Below are 12,791 nucleotides of genomic sequence, written 5' to 3'. Positions count from 1 at the left end.
TTCTTTTCTTCAAATGCCTTTCTGTATTCTGTGGCCTTGCATACCCGCTCTTTTTCCTTCCACCACAATGAAAGGCGATCGAATACTGGAGCGCACGGCTTAGATGCAGTTTGCGTTCCTCAACATTGAATCTGTCGTCGTTCTCAACATGCAGCGTGCTCATTGCCTACTCCCGAGGGACCTCTTTAATGAGATCAACACAATGCAGCTGTCACTCTTTACCTCTTTCCTATCACATTCAGTCTCTTTTCTCTCTTCTCTTGGGTTTGGCTCGAGTGCCTTCACAGTGCAGAGGAGGACCAACGTTGAACTTTGCCACTGCCTCAAACTTTTCCGGTTGACAAGCTCGTTTTTTTTTCCTTCTCACCAGAATCTTAAAAAGTCGCTCGCTGATGTCTTATCGGCGCAAGGCCCCGGCATCCAAGACCTTGACACCCAGTCAACAGCTTGGTAAATTATGTAACGCCTGCTCCGGCAATTTGGTGTTTCAAAGTCACAACGCAATGGCTCTGTTGGCTCAGCTACATAAGCATGACCGAGCCTATTACGACCAATTTGCAAAGAACGCTACAGTGCAGCGCTTCGTGCCTACATGGGCGGTGGGTACATTACAGGAAGGCGGCACCCCAACGCGCTTTACACTCCCCCTTCCATCTCACTTTATCAACACAGGTGAATCGGCCGACGATTTCGAGCCTCGTACGTTTTTTCTTGAGAAGGCGCTGCCTGCGGATATAGGCATAGGCGGAAAGGTGCCTGCTTTTCCCCGCTGCGGGCGTAGTGGCTTATTCTTTGCACGCGAGGAGGTTGTCGATAATCTTCAGGCTGCTGCCGCTGATCTCAAGTTTTCCTCTCCGTTTTGGCTTCACAAGGACCACCCAGGCCTAGAATCGGGCTATCTTCAGCTGAAGGAGGGAAACGAAGCGATTGTCATCAGTCTCACGGCTAGTATCATCGGGTTTGGTGATGTGGAGACTGTCGAGGCAGCTAAGTTACACCCATCGCTTCGCAAAGCAATCAAAAGTGACGTCAACTCTGCCAATGGTTTCTCCGTCTCAGATGAGATTCCGCTTGGAATGAATGCGCTGACTGGTGCCGTCACCAAAAATCCGTTTGTTTGTGGTTTGCCAAATCGAGGGCTCTGGCTCTCGCAGGATCAGCTGCTCCATCACAACATCAGGTTGTCGCGGCACATCAAACAAGCTGCTAGGGCTTTCACATTGGTCGAAATAGACCAGTGGGAGCTCTTTAATGCAGACCAGCTCCAGGTTCCAGGAAGATTGGGTCTGCGACAAAGTCTCAATCTGGCACCCAATGAAACTGTTTTTCAACAAGTGTAGGCGCGGTGGACGACTGTGCCCTGAACAGAGGACATCGTGCAACCGCTAAAGCCACGTAAGCCTTCATGCAATGTAAGCAAGCGGATTTGTTCTTTGATTTGGACTGACCGCAGATGCAGATATCGTGGGGCTCAGCATCGTATTTTCGTACAAGGCAACTGCTCTAATTCCAGATTAAGGTTTGTGTTTTTCTCATCTATCTGCTCTTAAAAGTCCTCTCACAGTTTTCGTTTTTTTTTTCCTGAACCCACTTCACCAGTAGCTACGACGTGCAAGTGTGTATGCTTGTGATCATGCCCGCGAAGGAGGGTGTGAGGATAGATTCACCATAGACGCCACAGCATAGAATGACTCATCGTCCACAGATCGGGCTTCTCAGACACTTCCTTAGCGCAGAAATCAGTGAATTGTAGGCTCACTGGTCGACTCAGTGAAGTTGTCATACAGTGTGAGTGTGGCACGTTGCTGACGTGCTGAATAGCCTACATCTTCCTAGCCCTCCGGTCCAGCGCGCTCGTCGCTTTGTCCAGCAACAACGATTGCTTGGCTGTCCTCCACCGTCTTGAAAGCTCAGGTGTTGTGCCTTCCATAACCCTGTGCCGACCTCAGCGTTTTTTTCACCATTCGTACTCCTTTGGCTTCCCTTTCTGGTGCTTACATTTTCTTGAGGAGAGCCGGTGCGACTGTGCGAGACATTTCTGAGCTTAGTCCCTGGCCATCTTTCCATTCGTCGCACCGTGCGGTTTGTCCTTTTCACATTCGTGACGGATACCACCGCCGCGGACTTGTGTCTCACCTGTCAGGAAGGAAAAGCGCTGGATAGGGCCATGTCTTCTGTGCTCACGGGGGCCTTGGCGTATGGCAGCAGCGTCTTCACCATCGTTGCACTGTACCCCTATCGTGACTTTGTGAAGTCAGCCGATGTGCGTCATCTGCCGCGCGCGAAGGATCTGGGAGACTACTGTACAAAGCGATACAGGGGTATGCTTGGAAGCCTCTCGCAGCCAATGCTGCTGGCAGCACCGCATGCAGCGTTGTACTTCGGGTACGTGTTTGCCGAAGGCGGCGCTGCCGGTGGCCTTCTTGGCGGCTTGTTATTTGGATACACCAAAACGTTTGTGCGGACAGTTGCCCATCGCATGAATGGTGGTGGCTCTCGTTACAATAAGCCAGTGCAGCGAGGGTACTCGGGGCTACTGGACTGCATCGTGCTTAGCGCGAAGCATTATGGTGTGCTCTCATTTTTTCCTGGAGCGCTGGCGGCGTCCGTGGTGGGGGTGCTTTGGTACGGCATTTCTCTTGCAGTACTGCAGCAGACGTACAGCCGGTCTTTCGGAGAAGACCTGTGGAACGCCTTTCGCGTCCATGCGCTTCTGACCTTTCTCACAGCACCGGTGCGCAACACAATGCGCTCATCCATATACCCTAGCGAGCGCTCCGGCGGCGTTCACGCAGTGCGGGATTATGTGGCGACTGAGGCGGCCGTCTTTCGCGAGGCAGGGGGCGTTTTTCTTTCTATGGCGCGGGAGGAGGGCTTGCGTTTCTTTTTCAACGGAACACTACGCACCGCATTCAAAAGCTCTGTTCCGTTTGCCGTGACGTATGCTCTCTTCAAGGCCCTAGGCGGGTCCATCGGGCTTCCAACCGGCGGCGCCTACCGTGGCGGCCGCACTGGGCGTCACTTTTCTCGGCGCTTTTAATTCTTTTTTTCGCGCATACGACTACTTAGGCGAGCTGTCTAGGTGCGCATTGTTGTAGCTCTCCACTGTCCGTCTTGATAAGCGCTCTTTGTCTTCACCCAAGCATACGGGTGCTTGCATCCACGGAGACGAACACACAGCACCAGCGGAGTTCAGCGCGCCGCCTTCACTTCACCAGTTCACACCTGCTCCAGACGACTTCAGCAGGACTTTTGGCGCAAACGTGCTCAGGTATGGACCGCGAAATCCAGAGAAAGAAATATCACATGGGCGTTTTCACAACAATCACACTGCATCATGTTTTGCTCCGCCAAGGATGACTACCCGACAGCAGAGGCGGCGGGGCACGCCGAGAACTGGAGCGCCGGACCTCCTCGCACGGACTGCATGCGCCCGTCTGCAGTGCCTGGTGGCGCCCACATGCTCTTCACAATTCCATCTCTATTTCCGAGCTTCATTACCCCTTCAGTGCTTCTCCAAATCTCTTCTTCATGCTTGTTGCCTTTCCTCTGCCTGTGGCACCCCACCTTCTCCCCCCTTCTCACTTTTTACACCGGCGCCACTAGTGCGACGAGTGAATATTAGCGAGGCTACCTCGCCTTGGGTATCTTTCTCCGTGTTTTCCTCTCTAGAATTTCACCACATTCCAATCGACCTGATTCAGACAGCCAGAATGCTGCGCCGCTCGCTGCTTCGTTGCCAGGTGAACCGGGCTCCGGCTCGACCGGGTCCCACGCTGTACGGCTGGGGTCGCACGGAGCAGAAGCGCCGCCTTGAGTACGAAGCGACGGAGTCCAAGTATCACAAGCGCGATTTCAATAAGTCTTGGGATGTCGCGGGCGTCGAGCAGCGCTACTCGGACTTCATGCAGGTTCGCACCTACTTCTCCATCGGCTCTCGCTGGGGCACCTGGCTGTACAACATGATTCAGTTCTACGTGCTGTCGATGTTCCCTATCTTCGCCTTTATGCACTTCCTTCACAAGGGCATTGAGGCCTACGACGACAGCATCCGCAAGGCAGCCTGGTGGTAATATCGCGGATGCCTGATTGCACTGACGTAGGAGCGCGTTGCCACGGCCGCACGACCCACCTGTCTCTCGCCCCCTCCCCCATTCACCGACGATCACTGTAGCAGTGTGAGTGCCCAGTAGTTTTGGCTCTCTCTTTCCTTTTTTTCTTCTGTAGTGGTAACAGTCTCGCGTAGCGGGTAGGAGGACTAAGAAAAGATAAAAGGTATCTCAACAAGAAGAAGTATTCACGCGCAACCGGCTGCCCCATCTCGTTGCCTCCATCACATTGAGCGTAGAGAGACTGTCACACTCCTCACTTCTCGTCACCGTGCCGTCGCTTTCCTACTTGCGTGTATCGTGACTGACGTGTCTCGCGCTCTTTCGAGCGGTGGTAAGTAGCTCAAACGCGAGGCGGGAATGCAGCCCTAATCGCAAGTGGGAGGGGGCGCGAGCTTGGCGTACACCTCATCTGCTATGCTCGTATTTTCTCGACACGCACCTCTCCTGTCTAATCACTCCCATTCCCTTCTGTTCGCTACTTCGTTAATGATATGTTCACCTTGTCATCGTGTACCGCACTGCGGAGCGGGGGGAGGGGTACACACGTTTACCCCGCTGGCCCCTGGCTGCGTATGCAGTACAGCTCTCTATTAAAGCACATTATTGTGGACGTTCGGGTTAGCACACGCAAGTGTCGTTTGGGGGCATAACGCCGTTCTCTCCCTGACACCTCTTTTTCGCTGATCGTCTAGTGCGCCGCGCCTTGTGTGGTGCCCTGAGACATTGCTTGCAATATTGTTTCTTGTGGGCGTGGGGCTCTGGGTCGCTGCCGTTTCTCATTCCAGCACACATTTCAAATCACCTCAGCGCATCATCGGCGCCCGACACGATGGGGCTTCTCTCTATCATCAAGAAGACGAAGCGTAAGGAGCGGGAAATGCGCATCCTTATGCTAGGCCTGGACAACGCCGGGAAAACTACGTGCGTCAAAAAGTTCTGCGGGAAGGACACGAGCTCGATTAGCCCCACTTTAGGCTTCCAGATTACTGCTCTGACGTTTCGAGGGTGCACACTGAACGTGTGGGATGTGGGTGGCCAGCAAAGCCTGCGCAGCTACTGGCGCAACTACTTTGAAAGCACGGATGGTCTTGTGTGGGTGGTCGACAGCAATGATGTGGAGAGACTGCTAATGTGCAAGGAGGAGCTGCATCACCTCCTGCAAGAGGAGCGACTAGCCGGAGCAAGTTTGCTCATCTTCCTCAATAAGATTGACATCCCCACTGCGTTATCACCGCAGGAAATTGCCCGGCTGCTTGATGTAGACACGATTCGACAAGGCAAGCGCCATGTACACCTCTGCGCGTGTAGTGCCACAACCGGTGAGGGGTTGCTAGATGGCATTTCATGGATGGTAGACGACGTGTCAAAGCGCATGTACTTCTCAAGCTAGCACCACCCGAGGGTGTGGAGTGTGGGGGGTTGTTAGCCGGGCCACCGGCGAGCGGCACGCGGAGAGCTCTGTGATGGCGATGTACGTATGATATTTTTGGTGAGCGTGTTTGCACTGCTGTGCGCGACACGGCAGCATACGAGACATAAGCGACGAGAGAGGAAATCATACAGGCAAGATGGCTGCAAGGAATGGCGACAAAGCTCCCATCGTAAGGCAACCGCGTCGCCCGTCGACGGTTAATGCGTTGGCAGTCGTTGGAGAGGCTGGGAGACACTATTATGAATGCACCCATGTTTCACTTTTTTGTTTACGCTTCACTTCAACGTTGATTCAATTCCAGGCCTCATACATGTTCGACGTTTTTTTTTCCTTCTTCAGTTGACGCGTGTGGTTCCTAGCGCTTCCAAGTTTCTACGCTGTTTACTTAGCACAGGGTATGCAGCGTTCGCTTCGCCTCACCTCCTCCCCGTTGAAGTGAGATACAAGCAACTGCGGCCTTGCCCACGCATTGGTGCAACCAGCCATTCGAGTGGCTGAGGTGTCTCTTCGCACCACTGGCCAAGCGGTCGAGGTAAGCAGCGCGGATCTGCTTTACCTGAATACGGGCCCCACACTGACTCTGCGCAGCCCCATACGAGGAGTTCTTTCCTTCAGATCTTTTTTAGTGCTTCCCTTTACAGAGAAAATCCCAACCCATGTTTATCGTGGACTGGATTGCTGCTGGCGTTGTCGCCGTACTGGTTCTCTTCCTCGCCGTATACGTCGTTTGCAGATACAGCGCAGAAGAAGAGGATGGCGATGCGTGGCTCCCGCGAGTGCTCGTGATAGTAACGCTCTGTGTGGCCTGCTACATGGTGCTGCTACTGCCCCTGGAGGTGTCACTGAAGGGTGACAGGCCGTCTTTCGACTTTGCCTGGGCCTGGAAGGGGTTGCTGATTGCCGCGTACTCTCTTTTGTTTGTCGGCGGACCGTTCGCTTTTGTATTCTACGAGAGCTGGTCACCGACGCAAAGCAGCGTGTGGACGCAGGTGCGTCCGTCCCTGGCGGTGGTGGTAGCTGCAAATGTAATGTTCGCAGCTGCCTTTGGCGTCTTGTGGCTGTGGGGCGATCACCTCGACACAAAGGATGGAACCCTCACGCATGTGCCGCCGTTTGTGTACTTTGTGGCCACCACCTCTTCGTTTGGCTGGTGCTTCCTTTTTATTTTCGCCGGGGTGGGCCTCGCTGCTGTGCCGCTCCGTGCCGTTGCCGCCTTTTTCAACCGTCCGCGTCCGATCACCAAGGCGGAGTACGAACTGGCTCGTGCCAAGCTGAACATGGAGGTTCAGCACCTTCTCGACGCAGGGCGACGTCTCGATGCCCAAGCCGGAGCTGGTCGCCCCAATCAAAAACAGCGCCAGAAGATGCTCCTCTTCAGGCGGGACGTGCGCGACGTCGAACGGAAGAGCGAGCGCAACGAGGCGGCGTACCATCTCTCCGGTGCCTACACACTTCGTTGCTACATGGCGGCCGCGATGGGCGTCGTCAACGGTGTTGTGACTGTACTGTGGGTGCTTCACATTCTTTTGTCCAACATACTGAATGTGTTCCCGCTGATGGACCGCATGATTTGCTTCTTGAACGGCCTCCTTCCGATGCTGGCCACGCTGGTCTATGCCTACTGCGCCATGTACTTCATGTGGTGCACCATTGTCGGCTGTCGCTCAGTGAGCGGACACGTGCTTATTCTCCCAGTGTACCCTTTGAGAGTCCGTGAAACTATGATCAATGCGCTCTTGTTCAACTCACTGTTGCTGCTTTGCTCGGCGTTCGCTGTGCTGCACCTGTGCGCCGTGAGCTTTTCCACTTATGCGGCATCCACTTTTCTGCACCATGTTTTTGTGGTCACCCTTCCTCACATGTTCGGGGTCAAGTATGTCGCTCAAGTCCTTCAATATGCACTACTCGCTGTTTTCACGCTCTCCATTCCGTGGCTGACGGTGTGTCCGCGGTGCATGACCGGCGCGGTGAGCGACGCGGACGAGGACGATGGGCTCGTTTAGAGGGACTCTGCGCAGCGAGTCTACACGTCCGACGACCTCCCACCCCCTCACGAACGGTGGCTTCTTTTTCTTTTGCTTCGTGTACACGTTGGGCCCCGGTTGGCCGTGTTTTCGACTCAACTTCTTTGACGGCTGCTCCGCATTTACCTAAAAAAAGGAAAGAAAAAGAAGCACTGCTATTGGCATACCAGCGGCTCTATACGTGGGTATGCAACACACTGGCACCGTCGCCAAGTTGTGTACGCTGCGGCTGGTGCACTCGTCGCCCGCTCTGCTGAGCGCATCCGACGGCTCACCTTGGCGTTTTCATCGCCTTGGTTGCGCCGCGGCGCTTTCAGCCATTCTCTTCCGCGGCAATCGATTCTGTGCCGACATTCAACCATGAGCTAGCGCCATCACGCTGCGGTGCGTGTTCTGCGCTGTTCACTTCGACAGCGCAGAACACGGCGGTGGCCTCGTCGCCCCCTTTTGCACCGTGGCGCCTTCAGCATCTCGTTGCATCATCTTTTTTATTTTGCTTTTCGAATTCACGTTGTTGGTTGTCAGCTGTGCACTTTCAAAGGGAATAAAGGAAAAACGAGGCAGCTCTTTTCGTGCCTGTGCGTGCGTGTACTCGAGTCTGCTACCCTTTCTCTCACACACGTGCGTGCGCGTCTGCTTGCAGTCCACTCCCACCTGACCGCATATTTTACCGCTCCGCTTCCTCTCAGAATAAGCGAGGAGCCACTCAACCGTGCGCGCTCGCACCGCTCTCATCATTGCAATGGCCTTCCTGCACCGAGTACAGGCGGTGGTGGCACTGGACACCACCGGCAGCCGCATCTTTGCCAAGTACTTCATCGGGGAGGACACCCCCGAGTCTTCTAAGGCGCTCGCGCCTCTTGAAAAGCAGCGTGCGCTGGAGAACGCCGTCTTTCAAGCCATTCACGACCCGCGACGCGGCAACCACGTCACCTACGAGAGCGAGATTCTTGTGGTGGAAGGGCACATTGCCCTCTTCCACATCAGCGAAGATGTGACGATCGTTGTCATTGGCGCCGGCTCTGAGAATGAAGTGGTGCTGTCGAACGTGTTGATGGGGCTGGTAGACGCACTGCGCCAAGAACTCAACACACCCTCTCTGACAGCGCGTCTGTTACTGGAGAACTACTGTGCTCTCCTCATGACAGTCGATGAGATGCTGGATGAGGGAATTATCCTAGAAACAGACTCGGCCACCGTGGCGAACGACTTGGAGCCCTACTTGGTCGACGTTAGCAACGACACGGCGCGGGCCGCCCTCACTGGCGTCAACAAGTACCTGCGTGATAATTTGTAGCATTTTTCTCCCCTCTCCGTCTTCTCCCACTCGCTTTCGTGTTTGCTCATCTGTCTGACGTCATCCTCATTGTGTGTTGTGCTCCCCTCTCCTCCGTGTTTCCCTCTCTTCACCACAACACCCGCTCGGCAGGTGCATTGTCCATAGCGCCACCGCCGAGCAGCTTTGCCGTTGCCGGGTGGGCATGCTTCAAGCGCTGTTACAGCGAAAGGGTGAGTATGTGGCTGGAGAGAGAAAAGTGTTAGGCTGTTTTCTGTGTGTGTGTGTGGGGGGTGCGTTAGTTGTACATCTGACTGAAATGCGAGGGAGTGGGGCCAACCAGCCTTGGAAAGGTCAATTGAGGAAGCAAGGAGAACTCCTTGTGCTTGTCATGTGGGGTTTTCTTCTGTTCACCTCGCCGTCTGACTCAGCGTCTGCATAAGGACAGCGAAGTGTGCGAGACAGCATTGCTGCCGTTGACACCATGCGGTGTCTTTCCTGTCCTCCACGAAAGAGAGTCAACCAACATGGACTTTGTCAAGTCGATGTAACTCACATGACTGTTTGCTCGTATTATTCTTACCTGCAGCATCTTTGCTGTGTCACGCCAATGGACCTGTTGGGAACCACCTTCATGCTGCACGACTTTCACATTGCCCTCCGACGCTCTTCTTCCGCATTGCTCCTTTTTCTCACCCATGTTTTCGAGCACTATCGCGCTCAACGCGCGCATTTTCTCTATTCCTTCTCTCCCTGACCCGATGCGCTTTGTTGTTGCTGCACTCTATCAACACATCTAACACTCGGTTCATTAGTCACCCCTCTAGTTTTAGGAAGAGACAACACGTAGTGCGCATAACCCCCCCCTTCGCAGCTCATTTCTTACACTCGCTGCTACCCAGTTTTCGAAAATGATGAAGCCAACGTCCCCTAACTTCATGGCGCAGGGCATCTGGGCCGGTTTCCGCTACTACATTGGCCACTTCTTCTACCCAAACATGTACCGCGAGTTCCTCTCCGTGCAGAATGCGCACAAAGTGGAGCGCGCGCTTCGCTTGCAGAAGGCTATCAAGGCGAACAAGATCGACTACCGCGCCCTTCTCGCCCTCCCTGTCACGGACCACGCCCATCCTTACAAGATGGAGTACCCGTGGGAGAAGGTCATGCAGAGCGACGCGCGCGACTTAGGCTTCTACGGCAAATGGTATGCCAGCAAAATGATGTGCTTCTACGAGGGCCTTCAGTTCCACAAGTGGGGCTGCCTTCAGGACGACCTCATCAACGCCCACGGCTGGTGGAACCGTGCTGCCCGCACGCGTGCGCCGAAGGACAAGGTTGTGCACGGCGACCGTCGTGTGATGCGTGCCCGTGTGCTCAAGGACAAGTACATCTACGAGCCAAGGGATCGCTGGGTGCACCCTGTCGACAACGTCGCATACTTCGGTCCCTATGTCATGATGGTGGCTGATGAATGGGAGGAGAAGTGGGGTTTTTTTGCGGGCCAGGAGGTGGAATACTAGGCGTGCACGTGCGCGCTTTGAACCTCATGGGCCGTACCGTCAGGGAAAGGAGGGGGCGTATGTGTGGGAGAGCGGTGGCCGTGCCCGTGTTCATGTATGTCCCCCACTCTTTCTTTATCCTCTCCTCTCCCCGGCGTGTTTTGTTTCTTTTTTACCATAGGAAGTTAAGTACACTTGATGGCGCGTGTACGCTGTTTGAGTAAGAGGTGGTAGCCGGCGAGGTAAGGAAGGTGCTTCACCGAAAGGCACAGTCGCATTTATTTCGTATGTGTCTGATGTGGCACGCGGGACTTTCATTACGGACACTCAAGCGTATGTGCTACTGTCGAAGTAGGGAAGACTCCCATCATGTCTGTCCGTCTCCTTTACTCTTTCAACCTCTCCACCGCTTTCTCGTGCTCACTCTCTGTCATGTGGCGTGATTAGTAGTGCAAAATCCATCGAACCAAGAGGAATGCAAATATGCAAGAAAAAAGCAAACGAGAGAAGGACAGCAGAAGTGCACAAATGGGCCCGCCTGGAGCCAATGCCAGCTGCTGAGCAGAGGTGCTCTCCCCGCATCTGCACGCACGCACACACACACACACACACACACAAAGCACTTTTCCTCATGGGATTGTGAGTGCAGTCGATGTATATTCACTCCGATGTCGCCGTGACATGCACCGGCCCTTGATGCAGCGTCTCGTACGTGCCTTTGAGAGTTTAGCAAAGAGAGAAGGCGGCGTGACGCCCCTTTCTGCTCTGCGCTCATCACGTGACTTTTGTGTGTGTAGTCTGCTCAAATGCTCTGTCAGCATCTCCGAACGGTGCGGCGACTTTCCCCTATTCCGAAACCAATTTCTGCTTGGCATGTACTCAAGTGTCTTCCATCTTTTCAACTGTTCTCGTCATTCCCTCGCCACTGCTTCTTTCTTCTCTTCGTCTTTTGCCGTTTGCACGTTCGCTGTGCCTCCTATGCGTACATGGTTTTGTGAGACAACTTACACACCCATCTATCTACTGTACTGACGACTGGCTCTGCAGCGCTGTCGTTGCAGGGCGCATTGCTGAGTTATTGTGGTCGAGAGAGAAAGGGGGATGACAGTGACCGGGACGACGACTCGACAGCTTTGCTCCGGCCCCACGACAGCCGCGATGTCGCTAGGGAGGGAAAGTGCTCCCCGCCGCGTGCGGAGACTGGCCGGCATGGGTAAGTATGAGCTCGCTGAAGAGCTTCTGCAGAGCGATTGCGCTCAGCGCGAAATGGCATTCTCTGCGGCGGCCATGGAGTTGGAAAGAGACGGTGCACATCAGTGGAATGCGCTGCAACGAGCCGAAGGTCAATGCCTCTTGCAGCAGCGGCGCGCCGCATCGCAAGAGAAGCGCGCACACTTTGAGTGTCTTCTCCGCGCACAAGCTGAACGACGCCGAGCGGACGAGGAGGAGCTCTCCCGGTTCGCGGCCTCCGAGACTGTGAAACTGCAAAGCATGCCGATAGCTGTTCCCCGCGAGGTGCTGGTACTGCAACAGCAGGAGACAGAGCTGAGGTGGGAAGGCAGCTTTTCTGAGGCTGCCAAGCGCCGCCGCGATGCGGCGCGCCTAGAAAGAGAGCTTTTGGGCGCCTATTTGTCCAGTCGCGGCAGCTTGCTTGAACACCGTATCACTCGTCAGGCAGCTGCGTTGCTCAAGCGGGAAAATATAGCGCTAGAGAAGGATGATGTCAGCGCGGTTGCGCTGCAGGCGAAGCATGCAGGGCATCGTCGGTGTACCGTGGCGCAGCTGAGACACGTCGAGGATGGGATGCTCGCCGCACAGAGACGCACGCATCGCCACTTGCAGGAGACGCGTGCGCGCGACGGCATGCTCAGCTCTACGCACACCAAGACTCAGCGCGGTACTGCACTGGAAAAGCGTGTGTACGGCGATGCCTACCGGCTGCCGTCGTTGTGCGAGCTGTACGGCTCTCTAATGGAGGAGCGTCCTTCTACCTCACCAGCTGTGTAGCCGTGGCACGCGGAGGCAACGCTGTGAGAGACAATGTGAAGTAGCGTGTGGCGCGTGACTACACAGTGCCACCTCTCTCCTTCTTAGCGAGGGTGCTGCGGTGTTTTTACTTCTTTTCCCATCCCACTCAAACAAAATCGAGAATGGTGGAACGCTTTTGATGTACACTACGATGGAGTCCAACAACAAGGCATAAGTCGCATTGCATGCATTTGCGGTATACAGCCACAAAGACAACACACACACAATGCAGATGTCTCCAACTCACAGGAAAAGCCCCCTCTCATTTCTGTCACCGACGTTGTGCTCAGTACCACTCACGACGCAGGCTGCTGGAGAATGCAGTTCCTGGCCTTTGCGTAAACGGAGTCGCCGCTCCTCAAAATTCATATTTGCTGAACGCGATGGCATAGAAGTGAAGAGAGGGGTGAGGGGGGCGTG

General features: G+C 54.7%; 8 protein-coding genes across 8 annotated transcripts; all 8 read left to right on the top strand.

Moving 5' to 3' along the window:
- Positions 1–503: 503 nt before the first annotated feature.
- On the top strand, positions 504–1,340 carry LMXM_34_0160 (conserved hypothetical protein; the record flags this gene model as incomplete). The annotated part of the gene is made up of 1 exon (XM_003878972.1): positions 504–1,340. One exon carries the CDS (start codon positions 504–506, stop codon positions 1,338–1,340), a length of 837 nt encoding a protein of 278 aa, XP_003879021.1.
- An 827-nt stretch (positions 1,341–2,167) lies between these two features.
- On the top strand, positions 2,168–3,040 carry LMXM_34_0150 (conserved hypothetical protein; the record flags this gene model as incomplete). Its single annotated transcript, XM_003878971.1, has 1 exon — positions 2,168–3,040. One exon carries the CDS (start codon positions 2,168–2,170, stop codon positions 3,038–3,040), a length of 873 nt encoding a protein of 290 aa, XP_003879020.1.
- A 673-nt stretch (positions 3,041–3,713) lies between these two features.
- Positions 3,714–4,073, top strand: LMXM_34_0140 (conserved hypothetical protein; the record flags this gene model as incomplete). Its single annotated transcript, XM_003878970.1, has 1 exon — positions 3,714–4,073. One exon carries the CDS (start codon positions 3,714–3,716, stop codon positions 4,071–4,073), a length of 360 nt encoding a protein of 119 aa, XP_003879019.1.
- An 868-nt stretch (positions 4,074–4,941) lies between these two features.
- Positions 4,942–5,502, top strand: LMXM_34_0130 (putative ADP-ribosylation factor; the record flags this gene model as incomplete). Its single annotated transcript, XM_003878969.1, has 1 exon — positions 4,942–5,502. One exon carries the CDS (start codon positions 4,942–4,944, stop codon positions 5,500–5,502), a length of 561 nt encoding a protein of 186 aa, XP_003879018.1.
- A 698-nt stretch (positions 5,503–6,200) lies between these two features.
- LMXM_34_0120 (conserved hypothetical protein) lies at positions 6,201–7,547 on the top strand (the record flags this gene model as incomplete). Its single annotated transcript, XM_003878968.1, has 1 exon — positions 6,201–7,547. One exon carries the CDS (start codon positions 6,201–6,203, stop codon positions 7,545–7,547), a length of 1,347 nt encoding a protein of 448 aa, XP_003879017.1.
- A 763-nt stretch (positions 7,548–8,310) lies between these two features.
- Positions 8,311–8,865, top strand: LMXM_34_0110 (putative coatomer zeta subunit; the record flags this gene model as incomplete). The annotated part of the gene is made up of 1 exon (XM_003878967.1): positions 8,311–8,865. The coding sequence occupies one exon, from the start codon at positions 8,311–8,313 to the stop codon at positions 8,863–8,865; it is 555 nt and encodes a 184-aa protein (XP_003879016.1).
- An 890-nt stretch (positions 8,866–9,755) lies between these two features.
- Positions 9,756–10,364, top strand: LMXM_34_0100 (conserved hypothetical protein; the record flags this gene model as incomplete). The annotated part of the gene is made up of 1 exon (XM_003878966.1): positions 9,756–10,364. The coding sequence occupies one exon, from the start codon at positions 9,756–9,758 to the stop codon at positions 10,362–10,364; it is 609 nt and encodes a 202-aa protein (XP_003879015.1).
- Positions 10,365–11,501: 1,137 nt separating this feature from the next.
- LMXM_34_0090 (conserved hypothetical protein) lies at positions 11,502–12,350 on the top strand (the record flags this gene model as incomplete). The annotated part of the gene is made up of 1 exon (XM_003878965.1): positions 11,502–12,350. The coding sequence occupies one exon, from the start codon at positions 11,502–11,504 to the stop codon at positions 12,348–12,350; it is 849 nt and encodes a 282-aa protein (XP_003879014.1).
- Between the last annotated feature and the right edge of the window lie 441 nt (positions 12,351–12,791).

This window comes from Leishmania mexicana, chromosome 34 (genome assembly GCF_000234665.1).
Source record: "Leishmania mexicana MHOM/GT/2001/U1103 complete genome, chromosome 34".
In the NCBI taxonomy this organism is placed as follows: domain Eukaryota; phylum Euglenozoa; class Kinetoplastea; order Trypanosomatida; family Trypanosomatidae; genus Leishmania; species Leishmania mexicana.
The sequence above is the reverse complement of the archived record's forward strand: the minus strand, read 5'-3'. Positions and strand labels throughout refer to the sequence as shown.